General features: G+C 45.2%; 1 protein-coding gene across 1 annotated transcript in view; it reads left to right on the top strand.

Annotated features, from left to right (window-relative positions):
* BLM (BLM RecQ like helicase) overlaps window positions 1–17,513 on the top strand; it is a 383,147-nt gene extending 365,634 nt beyond the window's left edge. Inside the window, exons 20-21 of the mRNA XM_085644695.1 lie at window positions 6,941–7,142; window positions 17,012–17,513. Of these exons, the coding sequence (XP_085500821.1) occupies window positions 6,941–7,142; window positions 17,012–17,204 (395 nt within the window). The 3' untranslated portion in view covers window positions 17,205–17,513. The remainder of the gene's footprint in view (window positions 1–6,940; window positions 7,143–17,011) is intronic.
* The last annotated feature ends 917 nt before the right edge of the window (window positions 17,514–18,430 follow it).

Genomic DNA, 18,430 nt, shown 5'->3' with positions numbered 1-18,430 from the left:
AGTTACTTACCTTTGGTAGCGCCTTATCTGGTAGAGACACTATCAAACTGCAGATTCCTTACTGACCCTCCCCGCTCTGCACCCGATTAAAGGATGAGGGATTCCACTTGAAATGAGCCCTAGAAATTCACACTAGTGGTCATCATGTCTCTGCGTTCCTGGTGAGGAAAGTCGCGAATTGAACTGACGTCATCGCGGCGAGGTGTCGCCTATATATGCACCGCGTACTTCACTTCTGGCGCAGACAACGCAGTGCCGAACTATGCCACCTGCCATCACTCAGGAGAACTGCTCAAATTTCCGGATCTAGTCGGACACCTGGGGATAATTCTAAGGTGAGGATTCTTCAGCTAGATAGTCTTTCTCTGGCAGATAAAGCGTTACCTAAGGTAAGTAATTTATTTTTTAGGAGCAAATAAATACTGCTGTCTGACGAGACACACTACCCTAGAATTATGTCCAGATTAGTGGCAACATCAGTGACTTGCCAAAAGGATTAGATTAACTAAACACGCATATTTTTAAAGCTTATCTAATGAAGTATTTGCTTAAAAATTCTCCCATTAAGAATGAAGATTTATTTTATCTAATACGTATCCCAGTCCCTCCTCCATGCATGTAAACGAGCATACATGAGAGGATGTCCCAACAGCACCACATTGAGCGTCCATCAGACGCTTTGAGATACCATCAGCCACCTGGCGCCTCTGACATAGAAACATTTCAGCAATACTTTTTTCTGGTGCATACTTCTAACTGCAGATTTCTCACCTTTGGCTCTACATCGTGTGCCGGATTTCATCTGGAGTTTTTTCATAGTAGTGTTCCCATGTGCTGCTCAGTGGGGGGACAGAAAGCCCACTAGAAACCAGGGTTGTTTTAGGTAGTTGTATTTTTTGGGGGTGGAAGTGTTCCCTTGCGCATCAGTGGTGCTCCCCTGAGCACAAGCTTGCCTACCTGCCCCATAATTCTTTCTTCCAACCTCTCCCTTAACCCCCGACACAAGTGATATGTTGTATTGATTTATGAAAAAAGAGGTGTGTGGACGGACCACTCTGCTGCTATGGCAAGCAAGAGGAAATTATGATTCTTTTCAGGGCACTGTGAGTAAGAAAGCCTCATGGGATCCACGTAAGGCACACAAACCTGGATTCCCTTGGGTTTCTAAAATGTCTGTGGTTGGAAGGTTTCTATGGGTAGCAGACGAGCAGGGCCCCAAATACCCCAGCTACATCCCAGGAGGTGGAGGGTGTTCGAAGACTTGGCAGCGAAGTGGGAGAAGGGGAGTGTCCTCCGCTATGGCTACGGTGGATTCGCGATTATGGCGGATGCGCAGTGTCTCTGCCAGGGCGAGGGAGGCGGCGTAAGGTTTCTGGATGTCTGGTGGAAGTTCCGGCAGTGGTTCATGTATGCTGGTCCTTAGTTGTGAAGGTCTTTCTAGGCGTGTCAGTAGTTTGAATTGTTTCTTTTCTGGTTGGGGAGCCAGCGGAGGTTTCTCAGGTGCTTGGTGATGTGGGTCCTTTTGGGCAGCTTAGGGATCAGTCTGGACACTGAGTTCTGTATCCTCTGGAGCCTTTTCAAGAGTTTGTTTGCGGTGCCTGCATACAGTGTGTTGCCATAGTCGAGACGACTGGTGATTAGGGCGTGACTGTTTTCCTGGTGCTTTTGGGGAGGCATTTGAAGATTTTGTGGAACATGTGGAGGGTGTGGAAGCAGGCCATGGAGACAGGGTTGATCTGTTGTTTCATGGTGAGTTTGCTGTTTAAGATGATGACAAGGTTGTGGCGTAGTCTTTAGGTGTAGAGATGGGTCCGAGTTCCACCGTCCACCAGGTGTCTTTCCATCGGGAGGTATGGTTGATCGGCCCTTCGGCCTTGTCCGTGTTGATCTTCTGGCAGTCTGGTTGTCCTTCATCCAGGCTGCAACGTTCTCCATGCAATTGTTGAAGTTGGTCTTCGATGTAGTGGGGTCTGCTGAGAGCGAGAGGACGAGCTGGGTGTCGTCGGCGTTGGATATAATGTTGATGTGAGTTCTGACGATGTCGGCTAGTGGCATCATGTAGATGTTGAAGAGGCTACGGCTGAGGGATGAACCTTGAGGGACGCTGCAGATGGTGCTCTTGGGTTGTAAGGTGAAGGAGAGGAGATTGGTTCTCTGCGTGCGACCCGTGAGGAATGATGCCATCCATATGAGTGCATCTTCTTTCATTAGGATCTGTTGCACATATCAATAATCTAGTATGCCCTGTAAAGAGTCCAGGAGTTTCCTTATAAGTGGACAGGGGCCTGCTCTAGTAATCCCAAGATCCTCTATTAGGGGTAGTGCGGTCGTGAGGCGTTCAGGACTTTTGCACACACACACAATAGTCAATAAATGGCACACACGACTCAAGAAGGAGATCCACAACATTTTCTAAAAATAGCAAGCATCTTTATATATGTTTAGGCACCAGAGAAAAATCGTTCAGGTAAGTACATTTTTAAATATGAATTCCTTCCAGTTCAAAAGAGGACAGAGTGCAATTTTTGAGTTTTGCAATGCTATCTTAGGGAAGGAAGACCAAGTTCTGCAAACAGGTATAGTACAGCGACTTACGGGACTGATCTCCAGGAGTTAAGGAGAGTGGTGAGCTAGGTCCAAGGCAGCACCAACAGTAAACCACTAGCGGCACAAGCCCAATGTTATTCTTGTTCGTCATTATCTTCTTCTGTTCACCCTTTGTCCCTTTCTGCCCTCGTTTCCCTTCTCCCCAGACACTACTCGCCCACCTTGCCATCTCTTGACAAAGTCGACCTTCTTTCATAATACCTACTTACCTCTCACTTTTCTCCCCCCCCCCCCTTTCTTGCAGTCGTTCATGCCTTCTAGGTCGCGCGTTTTGGTAGATTTGGTTGTAGTAATACTTTGTTGGATGGTTGCGCCATTTACAAGTCAGTGTGCCAGCCCATTTTAGATAATCTCACTCTGTAATTTGCGCATAGTACTTATTTTCATGGACTGTAATAAATGTGTATTTCTTGACACAAAAGCTTCCAACCAAAGATTTTTTTTTAATATGGACTTGTCCCCCGGTAGCCCCCTGACAACATTTTACATAGAACAAAATAAGCAATGACAAAGTCAAGACTTGCAGACAGTGCCGGGCCTACTAACTATGACAATGCTTGGTTCTTCTAGCTTCCTCTTGACAATGTCTGGGGGCCTTTTTAAAATGTTTTACGGGGCCTTTTCTTCGAAGTAAGTGTCTATTAAGTGGTCCTGATAAGGGAGCATATTCCACAACCGTTCAGGCATACACAAATAGGTTTTTTACACAAGGGCAGTTCGTAGCTCCCTGAAGACCCTAGCGACTGGTTCCTCCAGGTTCAGACCGGTGAACCTTCATACAGTTGCAGCATAAAACATCTCGCTGCCTTTTGCACGTGCTCCTCGTACACTTAAACAGCTATTATTCCCTCTAGTTATTACCGTCACATAGACTAACTCCCTTTCATAAATGTAAACACATGCCGTCCCATGATGCTATTTGTAGTGACTACAGCTCTGCTCATCTTCATGTCGTCGCTCGTCTTTAAAATAACCAGATTCCCATCAGGCCGATTAGGAGGCTGGAATTCCTCGGTATAGAGAGCTGGATGATTGAATGATAACATGACCTGCTAGGCCACCTGCAGCTGCCATTACTAAACCTGAAGACATCAGTACGTTATCAAAAGTGCATTAATCTCGTCTAACGTAGCGTAACGTGATAATGTGCTGCATGACTAACCCTGACTTAAAAGGTCCCAAAGGCGAGCACGTACTTTTACTGTAAATGCGTACACACAAATTAAACACTTACATGAAGTTCCAGACAGAGAAGAGTCCTCCTGCCCGTTCGAGGGGCTCCAGCCTCCAATGCTCTTCAATCTCAACACATGAGGCACAGCTGTACCCCACTTTCAGTGCAAATGGGGACATATGCAAAATGCCATAGGCCTGGCCACAAACAGAAAAGGAAACGCACGCACTGCTGTGCGAGTGCGACTTCGGGTGACGGGCAGAGGCGAATAGTAAAATAAGGGCAATCACCCTTCAGCTTGCACCTAAAGCGGAATGGTGATTGGCCAGTGTGGTGTTGCTGCAGTTGTATTGTAGTCTTGCCACTCTGGCACCAGCAACATTCACACCTCTTATGTGCTGTGAGGGCGCATGGGCGTTTCGTTTTTTACAACGACGGTAGGCAATCAAGTCCCTGGGGAATGTGTCACGGACCCCTGGGGGTCCGAGGACCACAGATTGGGAAACGCTGCTCTATATGGTGGGACAGGGATTTTAGCATGTGCTGTTCCAGCACTTTTGCCAGGAAAGGGAGTTGGGAAATCGGCCTGAAATGTTTCAGGTTTTTTGTCAGCCTCTGGTTTTTTTAGAAGCGGGATGATGCGAGCTTCCTTAAAATTAATGGGAACATGCCCAGTTTCAAGGGATTGATTAAGAAGCGAGAGGACCTCGCTTTCTATCCCTGGTAAGGCTACCTTGAAGATCCGGGTGGGCAGGCGTCTGCAGGTGACACTGACTTCACCCGTCCTATTAAAAGAGACAAGGAGTCGTGAGTGAGCATGGGAAAGGCGGTGAGTGGTTTGTCAAAAGTGAGGGGCGGGGGTGCTGGCGCTAAGGAACATGGGAACTTGGGGGTGGAGTGTATTTCCGTTAATAGGTACTTCACTTTTTACAAAGAAAGACTGGAAGTTGTTACAATCTTCCAAACAGAATGAAGGCTTCTGTTCCTTGACTTGTATCAGCTTTTTCAAGATCCGGAAAGTCTCTTTTTGTGTATTGTCAGCAGCCGCAATCTTAGCTTCATAGAATTCTGCTTTTCTTGTAAGAATTGCCTTTTAATAGATTGCAAACGTAGCATTATATTCTGACCGGGCACCTGGGTCGTAGACTTTCTGCCAGGCTCTCTCGCACTGGCGAAGGATTTGTTTCAAGTTTCTTAATGCCTCGTTGAATCAGGGGGCCCCCTTGCCTTTGTACTTTATTCTTTCCCTGCGTATTGGGGCAACCATATTGATAGCAATCTTTAGCCTTGTCGCAAGGGCAGCACTTTCTACATCAAGGTTTCCCTGTGTAGGAGTAGAGGTAGCCGATTTATGTAGGGTAGTAACCAGGTCACCGGCACTTATTTTATTCCAGCTCCGCAACACTTTCCGCTCTGGAGGTGGACGGGCTGCTTGCTTTGAGAGTGGGAACCGGCCACTAAGTACATAGTGGTCCGACCAGGGGCAGGGACTGATGGCTATAGGGCTGGTGAAGGGGTGGGATGTCCAAACCAAGTCGAGTGTGTGGCCCCTCTCATGAGTGGGCCCATTCACTAGTTGGCGGAGTTCTAAAGAGATCAACGCCTCCTCCAACTGTTTGGCCTGGCTATCTTTGCGGGTCTGGTCCCAATGAAAATTGAAATCCCCCATCACCACTATACATTGGTACCATGAGCGGATGTCGTTAACTAGTTCTATGAAGAGCTCAATGAACCTGGGTGGCGTTCGCAGTGGACGATAAACTAACAAAATAGCTAGACAGGCTGTCTGGGAGTGAAACTTAGCCCCCAGCAAATCAGCCCCCTCAATGCTCTCTGCGCAGAGTCTCAGCCTTTAATTGGTGATTGTACAGGATCGCAACCCCACCCCTTCTAGAACTACCAGGTTGATTGTGGCATAGTGCCGCATAGTTCGGGGGCATGGCGGCTACTAAGTCTGGGGTTGAGGACTCCTCGAGCCAAGTTTCTATAATACCTAAAATGTCCAGGGGTTCGTCTTGAAGGAGCGAGAACACCTCAAGATTGTTTTTGCAGTGAGCGGATGTTAAGGGTAGCGAGCCTGAGTTCAAGTGGGCTAGCGGGCCGTGACGACCTATGGTGGAGTGTTGTGTGATTTAGGCTGCCTGTTTCCATTTGAGGCCTCAGAAGCCCTTCCGACCTCAGTGCGACGGCTACGTTGTTATTAAGTAGCGTTGTGCCTTGGTTTAGGAGTAAGAGTTCCTTCATGGAGTACAGGAGGCGGGGGCCAGGAGTCCTGGCCCCGGTCCCGGTCGGGCGTGGACGGGCACAGACTGGCTTGCCTTAGGTGCGCCTGCTGCACGCTTGCTCCAGCTTCGCTATTAAGCGTGTGACTCCTCCCACCCACCACTCAGCCCTGCTGTGCAGCGGCTGGCTATTCCTGAACACTAGACCGTAATAGAGCCGGAAGTGAACTTTTAGAAAAAGATGGCCTTTCCTTTCAAAGAGATGTGTGTACTCTGAGGAAGAAAGAAGGCCTGGTCTTTGGAAAAACGTGGTTTGATGTTAGAAAAACGTTGGTTCTAGCTTTGATGAAGAGATTGCTTTGGCGGCTGGATGAAGGTGGGCAGTCTGATCCTTGGAAATATTAATAATAACATTGCACTGACAAGAAACTCAAATGTATCTTTTCAGTTTGAAGTATTTTTGTTTCAAAATGTTTTTGATTCATTTTCAAACTTTATAACATGCCCAGCTGTTTTGGTGCACCTCCTTATTAACATCACATGTGATACACTACACGGGAAAATCATGCAGCATCTAATAACATTGTTGACCACCTGTGGTCGTCGCAATTTGAAGTATGTTGCTCATTTATCATTCCTGCTTTTGAAGAGAGTATTCCTGAAGTCAGGCTTCGTGAAGATGGTGCACCTTATTAAAGTGTTTAACTGCGTGCGATGCTTTCACTTATAAACCTGTGTGCCCCACTAAAAAGGTGAGTAATTGGCATATCACCCAGCTGGTCGCATGGATCACACAAGGTCTTATGTCCACCGCAGGTGATGGCTTTCAATATATTGTTTATCTGATTAGTGTTGCTATTGATAACCTGAGAGCTCTGGCTGTTGTGAGAGTTTATCTGTACATGTACTAACTGGATGCCAATTTTTGTCTCTGCAGCAGAAGATGACACTCAGAAATCATCTGGCACTTCTGCCAGTGCTTCGAGACAGAATGCAAGTGAAGATGAAGAGGAAAGCAGAACCTCTAGCTACTTCAGGGCTGGAACCAACAAGGGTACCAAGAGGAAGAACAACCAGTTCTACAAGAAGTCGAAAAAGAGGAAAACGAGTGCAACAAATCAGCAAGGCCAATCCAAAGGGTACGTTCTGTCATTGCTTTATATTGGAGATACATAACACACTTTAAGTTTGATTTCAGATAGATACTCAAATATTGAAAATCCTATAATGTCACAAATGTCGTTTCATCTAGGTTGATACACAAAAATTGAAAAAGTACTTTCTTAACATAGCTGGTATTCAAAATGTTATTATCTGTTTATTGGCAGTTAATCCCGCCCAGGAGATTCCAAGTATTATGCTATGCTGTCTTGCTGGATAATACAAATCTGAGATATAATTGTTATACCTCTACGAATTGCTGGCTGGAATATTAAGAGTCTCCATACGGGGTATCCCTCAAGTGTGATGTGGGTGATAATTCGATTCAACTGCTGTCAGGCTTCCATGTGTTATAAGATGTGCACCCTTGAAATATTGTGAACTGTGTCCTGCTGTCTTGAGCCAAGGTGACCGGCCCTTTGTACTTGAAATCTCTTAGTCATGTTCGTGTTCCAGCAATAGCTAGACTGCAAATGTTCCCATTTGTGAAGCATGCAAGAAACGAAGATGGCCACATTGTAGTGTGGTTGCATTGGCCCTGCCAAAAATCTGACATCTGTGGTTCATCCAGTTTCCTAATTCCTATCCTTCCAAACTGCAAAAAGGGGTCTGTGCATCTTCACTTGTCATGGCTGTAGGTCAGCTTAAGGATTCACATTAACGCAAAAGCTTGAGGGAGAGAAACACCCCACCCCCAATCCCTGACCTTGATGTCCCAATGCATGGAGACCCAGCAGTAGTAGAAGCTGCTGGGAGCATTGCCTTCTGGGCCCCTTGCCTCTGTCACAGTGCTGACCAGGCTGTAAGGAGGCTGCAAACATAGGCATACTGACTTTGCTGATTTTACGTGGTTTCACTGCATTGTCCAGGTGATGAGCCGGTAGCTCTGTTGCTGCCGTTGGTGTATCGGGGTTTGGGCAGCCTAATCAGTGTAGTGTGGCCCAGCAATGCCCTATGACGCCAGTCTTTCACTCTCTGGCCTAGGCAGTATCGGAGCCCTTAAGGAGAGGCAGTGTGGGCCCAATTGCTACGTTCATGCCCGTGGTACTGCTTGGGGTGATTGGGACTTAATCTGGATTTTAGCTGGAGGGGCAGTGGCTTTATGGAATCTTTGATCTCTTTTGGGCCCAGGAGCTTGCCTGCTTTGGCTGCTGCACTCAGTGTACTTTCAAAGCATGCTTTCAGTCCAACACTGTTCCTCCATGCATTGTACCCTTACATGTACCCATTCATCCAGCACACACTAATTCTGCACGTACTTTTCAGCACTAAAGCGCTTCTGTATTTAACCAGGTTGCAATCTTTATAAACACGCGCATACACCCACCATCTGCGCGCTGAACAACACTTCACCCTTCATATTGTACTCCACGTAAGCAAACATGCACTCAGCACATGCTTTATCCACACATGTACTGCACAGCACTACATCTCTCATGTAATGTATTCCTCTCTGCATACATAAACCCAGTACATGCACTAAGTACACTTGCACTGCACAGTACTGCTCCATCCTTGTACTGTACACTTCCCAGGCACACATACAACTAACACAGAGTAACTACATCTTGGCAGCACTCCACAACTTACCTGATGTAGACCAAGGGTGATTTAAGAACACAGCAGTGGAACTCTTAAAAAGGTGAGTGAGCCTGTAGGTCTCACTCCAGTGACACAGGGTAAAAAGGCCCTGTTCACTACCAGTGATCTCTACACTGTATGCTGCCACCACCGCGCTCCTCCACCGAGATCCTGCAAAGACTCCTGACAATCCAGAATGCAGCAGCCAGACTGATCATCAACCTTCCTAAGAGGACACACATCACCCAGCACCTGAAAGACCTCCACTGCCTCCCCTTCCAGAATAAGATGCCAGTTCAAGCTCCTGACCCATGCATAGAAAGCCCTCCACAACCAAGGACCACACTACATGAACCACCACCTGACCTTCCACCAACCTTTCAGAAACCTTCGCTACGCACACCTCACCCTCACTCGAACACCACGGATCCGCACCAGCCGCTCTGGAGGACGCTCTTTATCCCACCTTGCTGAGAAAGCCTGGAACATCCTCCATCTCCGCACTTCCCCCTCGTTGAACCACTTCAGAAAGTGACTCAAGACCTGGCCCTCTGCATGGCATATGCAGTTAAGTGCCTGGCTACCCCCGGGGTTATTAGTTGCTCTCTACAAATAATACTTGACCGTACTCATATTGCTTAGCTCCTGGTGAAGGCGGAAGCGTTATACCACTATGAGGGTAGCGTTTTCGTCACTCCTCCCGGTTCAACAAACCTGCAATCCATCAGCGAGTCTTATGTCATGGCGCACACGCATGATCATTGTTTGCATACGACAAAAAGTCAGCAATCTGGATCTAGATAACAGTACAGTTGGGCACTTCGGGCAGGGGTACACTTCTTTACCATGTAGAGAACTTTTCTGTCCCAACACTGCCTACTTGAATAGACGTGGTGTAAAGATTGTATTTCTACAGGAAACTTCACTTGTCTTTAAGCAGAGGATTTCTTTGTACATAAATGGGTTGCTGCTTTGGGGCTTGTGGGGGAAGCACCCCTTGTGGTCAAGAAATATCAGATTGCAGAGTAGACAGTTGGGAGTTGGTGTACCGATACAGAGGAGCAGGCAAAGGCTTAAACTAAGAAAGAGCAGGCGCAACCACTCTATGTGACAGAAACAGGAAAGAGAAAGCAAGGCAATCCTAATATGTACAGGCAGGGAAAGGAAAGAAAGCAGTAACATGACAAACACTGGTTTAAAACTGGCGTTATACAGAAATAAGACTCAGAACTATGTGATGGTATAATTTAGTCTCGGTACAAATTGTTCTTGGCAAATCCAAGGAGGTGGTGCTGCAGAGGTGATTCTGTATCTGGACTGTAGGACATAAAGAAGGATTGTACTTACATTGGGCTATCCCGTTTGAGTCCACTTGGAAACACAGTGGAGATTCATGAGAAACTCGCAATATCAGACCGTCATAATTAAGGCTCTCAAGACTACATTCAACACAAAACAAAGAAAGGAACGGGTATTGCCTCCTAGCATTCTGGTGTGATCCCCTGTACAGAAGGAAAACATGTATACGCATGTGAGGACAGAATAGTACACTTAACAGACCGCAAGAATCCTAGAGCAGCAGAGAGCAACCTACTCTTAGAAAACCAGCATAGATAAGGCAGGGGAAACCCGAATTCAAGCATTGGACTAACAAGGCCAAAGGGGCAAAATTAAGCTGAACACAGAATGAAGCTGAACAAGCACTAATGAAGCACAGAATTATGCTGAACAAGCACCAACAACCTAAGAACTGTAGCAAACCATATAAAAGAAAAAAATAACAGTAATAAAAGGTATAACCAAAAGGGAAACTGGATCACACACAGCAATAAATGAAAGTAGACAAATACAAATGGTTGAAAGAAAAGAGGCAAACTAGTAGCAAATTAAAAAGGGGTAGCACAGTGAGTGCATCCGACTATAGATTTAAGACAGAAAAGAGAGTGAAGCAAAAAGCAATGGAGGTCTGGGAGAAACCTATAGTCAGCTTTTGGAGAATAGGAAACAGGCTCCGGTTGCAGCAAGGTGGCAATTGGTCAGCCAACAGATAACTAAAGTTCCAGCATCAGTGCATGCAGAATGAACTTCAGGCAGTGGAAGCTTATAAGCAGGCCTCACATTTGTCTTGTGTGCAGATGATACACAAATTGTTGTATCTCTGTATTCCAAGGACAATCAGAATGCAAAGGCCCTTAATTCCTGTCACACCCAAGCTTCACTATGGATGTGCGCCAACTCCCTTAAGCTGAACAGAGACAAGACCGAGATCTTGGTGGTGGGCAACCTCCCTAATTCTTGGGAACCCAACATATGGCCTACAACTATAACTTCCTGATTCGACTGAGTGAGGAGTCAGCGTTTGCACCTAACAGGCAGCATCGATTGATCAGCAATTTAAAGTACCGACTTGATTAAGTGATTTGGAACTGTTGTGCCATAGATGTAGCACGCCCTAGGAATCTTCCCTACATGGATTAATTATACCATGTCCAGACACCATTTATCTCTATTGGTGCTCATATACATTTCACCCATCGTTTACTAAATGTTCCATGAAACGACGCTGGAGTATAGATTTTGGATGCTCTTTCAATTTATTTTTGTCGTGATGATGACCGCATACTGATAAAGCGGTTGAAATGCCGTCGACGTACTTGTGGCCTGCGAATTGACTGAGGACACATTATTTGTTTTTATGTTTGCTCCTTGTTATTGTGACGTATATTTGTCTGCCACTGCTTTTGGTCTGTAAACATTTACTAATTTCACCAACGCATTGTATAGAGCTCCACTGTTTTCTCTCTTTTTCTTTTAAATTTTTTTTTTATTTATTGTAATAAATTTGTATTTTTTGATAATTGTATATATAAGGGTCATGTTTGCTTCGGTTTCTTTTCTTCTTTTCAATTTTTGTGATGACTATTAATATGTTATTTGTTTATGAAGTGTAAATTTGTTGTATGAGTTCTTGAACTATTGTTTGGATTAACTACAACTATGGGCAACCCACAGCCCAGTTCCAGTCGTAAAGAATCTTGGAGTCTGGCTGGATGACAAACTTACCACGAACCTACAGATTAATAGGATGGCAGGTACTTATTTTGGTATTTTGAAATGGCTCAGGAAGATCCTTTACTGCCTCCCTACAGCTGACTTGTGAACAGGTAGTCCACGCCCTGGTCATTTCTAGGCTGGATTATGGGAATATCTTGTACTTGGAGGTGGCAAAAACATTGATTAAACGCCTCCAAATTGTTCAAAACAATGCTGCACGTCTCTTGCTCCACCCTACAAAATGGACCTCTTCTGCTTTACATAATTTACATTGTTTGCCCATTGAACGGCGGTTGCAAAGTAATGCCTATCAAACACCAAACCTCTTTATCTCAGATCCTTGGTGTCTTTGTATACACCTGGGCACTTGTTGCATTCCAGTCACCTTTGGCTGGCCGTAATCCCTAAAATAAGGAAATCCGGCCAAGGAGGCCGGGCGTTTTCCCTTCTGGAACCCAAACTCTGGAACGATCTACCTCTGAGGAGTCACAGACTGAATGGTCTCAAGGTGGTGATGAGGGCTCAAGGAGGAGTACTAGTCTGCTTCATCCGAGGATGAGTGCTGGCTGAGGGCAGGACCTAAAAAAACGTCTGCTGCAACAAAAGCAGATTGCTTACTGTCTTTGGCCTGTTCTCGCAAAGGTGTTACATCTGAGGTCGAGGGAGTGATGGGACCCACCTAATGCTCCTGGAGCGCTGGGGCTTCCACTTCTGAGGTATGTCCACTTGTGTAGAAGAGCCCAATTTTCATGCCCAGTCCAAAGCTACCTCTAGCACAGAGAAGTTATTGGTCCAACCACTGGGATCTTCAGCTTCGTTGGAAAAAGCCCCTCAGTTTCCTAACAACACCCAGAAACGAGACGTGCTGGTGCTGGATGGCCTCTTTGTAGTCTGGGAAGATCAGGATCTGGTCATTGGCCTTTCAATGCAGCCCATCTGACTTTCAGGTCCACCCACCTGGAGTATTTCATCCCCGTCTTTGTAATGCAAAAGTTTGCAATGAGCAGGCATGGCAAGACCCTGGGCGGGGGCAGCATGCAAGGATATGGAAGGCATGCTCATTGGAGAAGAAAATGGTTAGACTGTGAGGATTGGTAAAGGTCTTCAGTCAAGATTCCAGAAATTTTTCTGGGTTGGGACCCTCCGAGCTCAATAGTACCATTCTAATGTTACTACACCCGGCGCGCCCGTCTGCATCTTCCGCTTGGTCCTCAAGGAAGTGCATCCCATCTGTCAAGTCTAGAAGTTGTTGCTGTTGATCTAGTGTTAGCGGTTATAGCACCTGAATGGCTTTTTCAGATTAGGAGGCTCTTTCAGCAAGTTTTATTTACTTATTTATGTACGTTTTTTATCAGCCCATACCAATTGCAGTGGCTTCACTATGAGCCTCAAGGGTGGTGCGTTTTGTGCTGAAGACGCAGATGGGGGCTCCCACGAGGGAGCTGGGTCGACATGCTGTGGCTGAATGCTGGGTTTTGCTGGCGTCAGTCAGCCTATGGTGGGGTACAACTCTCCTTAAAGAAATTGTAGGCCAGGAATCTGTGGCGGGTGAAGAAGAGTAGTCCATTGGAGAGCTCTGGGGAAGAAGAGTCCCACCAGGTAAACGCTGTGTGGTGTATGGTTTAGGACCTGCTTGCAAACGTAGGCTGCCTTCAGCATACAGGGAGGCCAGTGTAGCAGCACAAACAGTCCAGCCAGGCTGTTTTGTAGTAGGGTCGGTCCAAAGTAGCGTGGCCCCAGGAGCACAGAAGAGGGCCGAAGTCGGTTTGTAGACGTGCCTTGGGATGGCCCTAGTAAGAACTGGCTCAGAGGACAGGTGCATGCCCAGATGGTCCCAGAACTTCGTGGGCTCGGGTAGGGACGCAGATGGGTAGAAATGTGATCTTGTGGTCAGCTTTTACAGACTAATATCCAACACAATGTTCCTCAATTTCTGCAAGTTTGCATAGGGCAAAGGCAGATTACCTGGAAAATAGTGCCCTGTCCTGCATTGAAGATACTGATAGGAAGCCACTAAGGCTACCTAATACAACTGTTATATGTATTTTTAAAATCAACCACAAGGGTATCCTGGCGCTGAGTAGATGTGTGTGCCTAGCCCTACTTATGGTAGTTAATTATGGTACTTACTATTGCAGAATTCAAGTCAAAGCATTCCAGGGGATTAGTCGCCAGGTAGCAAGGGACTTTTGTGTGTTTACTATAAGGGATACCTTGATATCCTGGCCCCTCATCTACTTTTTCGGTATAATAAGGGACAGATTAATTTTACAAGCTACTGTGCGAGGCCCTGATTGTTACATTCCCGAGCCAGGTAAAACTGCCTCCTGCTTGAGTCTTTCAGGTGTTTGGTGTTAATACCAACAACATCCTATTGGTGAACATCCTAGCTAATTGGCTTTGCCCTCTCATGCCTACTGTAATCCTTCCACGCAAAGCAGGGTTTGTTCCTGGCCGCTCTACATCTCTTAATCTTTGTACAATATCTACATTACTGCACCATCTTTGTCTGGAGATGATAATGTTACTGGATGTGAAAAAAGCATTGTAATGTAAGGTAAGGTGGATTTGTAGAGCACTGCTTGTCCCCCATGAGGGTATCCAGGGAACATGTGTCTCCCTTTAGTAACACTTACTATTTGCCTCTATATGGAGGGTTGGGCCTGGTGCTGAGCTTGTAGCCTTGGCTGCGCCGTTGTATGGTAGTCCTGTAGCTCTTGTTAAGATCAAGTTTTTCCTTTTCATTTTAATTTAGATTGAAGAGTTGTGGGGAACTCGCCAGATAAGTCAATTTTTCCCTCTGCTCTTTGTAATAGCGATGATGACTCTGGCCTTTCTTCTGTTAGAATTTCGGAGTTTGGATTCCCTGTGATAGCAAATCCTACTTTCCAAATAATATTCTGCTATTTTCTAAGCCCTGAATCTCTCACTGATGATGTGCTAAGTCATTCATTAAGGAGGTATCTCCTGTCTTTGTGCAATTTGAAGCAGTCCATTATCTAACCACTCACACTCGCCACACTTCGCTGCAGATTAGATTCCCCTCTTCAGTGACAAATGTCCTTGGTACATTACTTGGGTGTGCATATAGTATTTTATTTGGAAGATGTATTTGGGAACAGTTATGGTGCAGCTAATAACAAAGTCTTGCACCTGGGGGATCACTGGCTCTTGCAGTCGCTATAGCTGGCACGGTGTATCGCTCTTATGAAAATGATGATTCTCCCTAAAACCTGCTGCATCCCAATTCCCCTATCACTTACCTAATTTAGAAACCTGACATCATTGATGATCGACTGGGCATACATTACCACTAGAGGTGTGAAACTTTGACCCTGACCTATTGTCATGGTCCATTATCTGGCCCTGATTTTGAACTGTATTCTTATTCTGCCTAGGCTTACTTCGCCCCGTCCTAGTTCCATCCTCTTTCTCTCTTTACTCGTCTGATGGTGTGGAGGGATTTTGCATCACCCTGGCCCCAGCCACAATGCTGATCAGACCACTATCAAGATCTGCTTCAAACTTGGCATTGCCTGGCCTTACATACAGATACTGAGATGCTGGACTCCCTCGAGTTACAATTGGCTGATAGCTGTTTAATTTAGGAGTGAAGTATGCAAGCAACATGTTTCCAGATAACCATTATTTGACTTTTCCCCAATTTGAGCCAACAGGGGTATCACATCTCTGAATATATTTTTATATGTCCGTTTATGCAATGCAAATGTGCTTTCCCTCCAGAAACACCAACTCATTTGCCGTGACTTTTTACACCTAGTCTCTTGTGGCGAAAATGGATCAGCGGCATTGAGTCCCAACAGACAGATGAGCAATCAGCATTTTACTGTGTCCAAAGCATATTTAACTGAACAACATGCATATGGCTACTACACTATACGTTTCTGCAAAGAATATAGTTTACGATTATGGGTCATAAGGCCTTCTGTTAGAGGTTGACACTAGCTGTAGGAGATGTCATCACCTAGAAGCTGGCTTCCTGCGCTTGACTTGTTCTATCTGGGATTAGCTTCATTCTGGCAGGAAGGGTTTCCACCGCACCACACTCATCGCATTTCTGGGGATTGTCCCATGTTCATTTTGCAGATACACAGCGCTGGTGCTTCTGCTGGCCAGGAAGAGGGTGGCACTGTGCTCTGGCAGAGTCTCGGCCCTACCAGTGCTGCTTGGCTGAGTGGCATTGTTTGTTACAGAGACTTGGTTGATTCCTCTGCCACATTTGCTCCCCTTATCTAGCAACTGAGTGATATAAGGGGTGCACTCAACAGTTGTCTGCTGCAGAGGGAGACTAAGCCCTGCCCGCTGTGCATTAGTGGAGAAGTGTGGCACAATGATTAGAGCGGCAGACCCTGATGCAGAGGTCTAGCCCGGGACCAGGGTTCAATTTCCCGCCTCGGCGGGTCTTGGGCTCAAAAATTCCACGGACCTGATAATTCTCGCCTCGGTGCCATTCCAATCATGGAGTCCCACTCTGCAACTCTGGGCAATAGCTTGCTTAATCTCCACAACGGCACCCACAACGCTAAGGATGCCTGGCCTCCACCTTGGGGGTGCCCAGGAGTGGACGCCTCACAGGGAAAGCCAGGATGGGTTCCAAAGCGGTATTCGTACAAGCGCCTTGAAACCCTTGCGGGTGAGTAGTGCGCTATACAAGTATCAATTTACATTTACATTAGTGCATTAGCCCTCTCAGTTATTGGCGTGGCCCTACTGTGCGAGAAAGTCTAATGACTCAAAATAATTAGGAAACTGTTGCTCGAGAGAGAGCAACTGTTAAAATTCAAATTTGGATTTCAAACTTGAGTATTTAAAGTTGGCTTTCACCAGCTGAGGTAGTCCTTCAAGTTTGAATGCCTTTTTATGTCGGGAATTAAGCCCCAGGATACTGCAGAGTCTGCAAGTGTTCCGAGGGACTGCTGTGATTATTAAGAGGCAATGATCTCCTAATATGGCAGACACTTAGGGCCATTTTTTGACGTTCTGCTAATTCAAAATGGTGGAAATTAGCGAGTACTGAAGTGCAGCGCTAAGACTTTGATGTTAGAAACTTATCTTTGCAGAAAGGTTCCTCTTATTGCTATTTTGTCATGTCCCTTTTTGTGACTATCTTTATAAGTGTTTATTGGGGTACATGGAAGTTTTATTTTTGGACACTGATCAATTTAACTTCCTTTTTTTTTTTTTTCTTCAGCGGATACAATTCCAATTATTCCAGGACTTCATCTACATCTAAATCTACATATTCATCAAACTCCAGCTCTGGTCCAGGCAGCACAACAAGTTTTGGTTCCAGAGCAGGAGTGGGCAAAAAACCTGGATTCATGGCTCTGCCAATGCCGCAGGTTAACAAACGGTTCCCTAAGCCTACATACTCAGTGCTTTAAAATTTTACAACTCCAGCACATCCACAAGACCAAATGTTCACGACTTAAAGTGATGAGATGCAATGGGACTTGTATATAATGTTTTTATAAGATAAATTATTCTTATAATAGAAATTGGCAAAAGTGAAAACCACTTTGTGTACAGACAAAAAAACTTTTAAGATGTATGAATGTCTTTTTCTTCTTGGTTAATTTAATTTGTTGTTGTACTGTGACATTCTTAAACTTCGAGTTTAAGCTGCGTTTAAATAAATATATTTTTATTTGCAAAAAATAAAAAGGATTGAATTGACTTGAAAACTGTTTTTATCGGAGTCTGGACCAACACTTCCTCTGATCATATGTAGACCGTTACCTCTGCAGCCGGGAGCAGAACGCAACATTGAACTGTGTGTTTCAGTAGACCATCAAGGTGCTTGACTTACACTGGTTTCGAAGTGCCCCAGGTAAGTGCTGTGACTGTCGGGGTAGATTTCTTTTCAGTTAAATGTATTTAAGTCTACAAGTAGGAAAAGTGATCCTAAGGAGAGCACTTATGGTTAGAGAGTTGAAGATTAATTATTTTAAAGGAGCAAACAAAATAATAATGTACATAGGGACATAAGTCAGTTCATGTGAAACATTTATTTCCACAACAATAGAATTCAGGTGCTCACACAATAAGTGAAAGAGGCGTGACGTGCAGAGTGATGGTGAAGTTTAAAATAACGGCATTGCATTGACAACAATAGTGTAAAACTCCTCAAGCAACTTTATAGAATAGGAAGAGTTTTGTTGTAAAGGGTCAACGACGTTTCGATCTCAACTGTTCAAGATCATCATCAGGACATATAACGGGTGAGCAAGCTGAATCTAAAATGAGGAAAAACGGGCAAATAAATAAGCTATAGTTTGATCCCTACATGTAGTATAATTAATACAGTCAGAGGCTCCTTATTATAAAAAACATAATGACATATATAAATATATATTAGTCCTGAATTATTCTGTATATCATGTAACTAGCCATGCCTAGGGGTCAAGGTAGGTGTGGAAACACATGAATTAAGGCAATTACAGAGGCGAAAGACATGATTTAAAGGCAATTCGGAAGTGAAAGTCAACGATGTAAATTACAAGTGGTGGAAGTATTTAAACAGTGGAAAAGAGAAGTTAAATAGTAGCGATTCAGAAGCAAAAGACTAGTAATGGTGAAAATGCTGCACGTGAATACACGTTCTGCATTC

Source organism: Triturus cristatus, chromosome 3_1, assembly GCF_964204655.1.
Source record: "Triturus cristatus chromosome 3_1, aTriCri1.1, whole genome shotgun sequence".
NCBI lineage: Eukaryota > Metazoa > Chordata > Amphibia > Caudata > Salamandridae > Triturus > Triturus cristatus.
The sequence above is the reverse complement of the archived record's forward strand: the minus strand, read 5'-3'. Positions and strand labels throughout refer to the sequence as shown.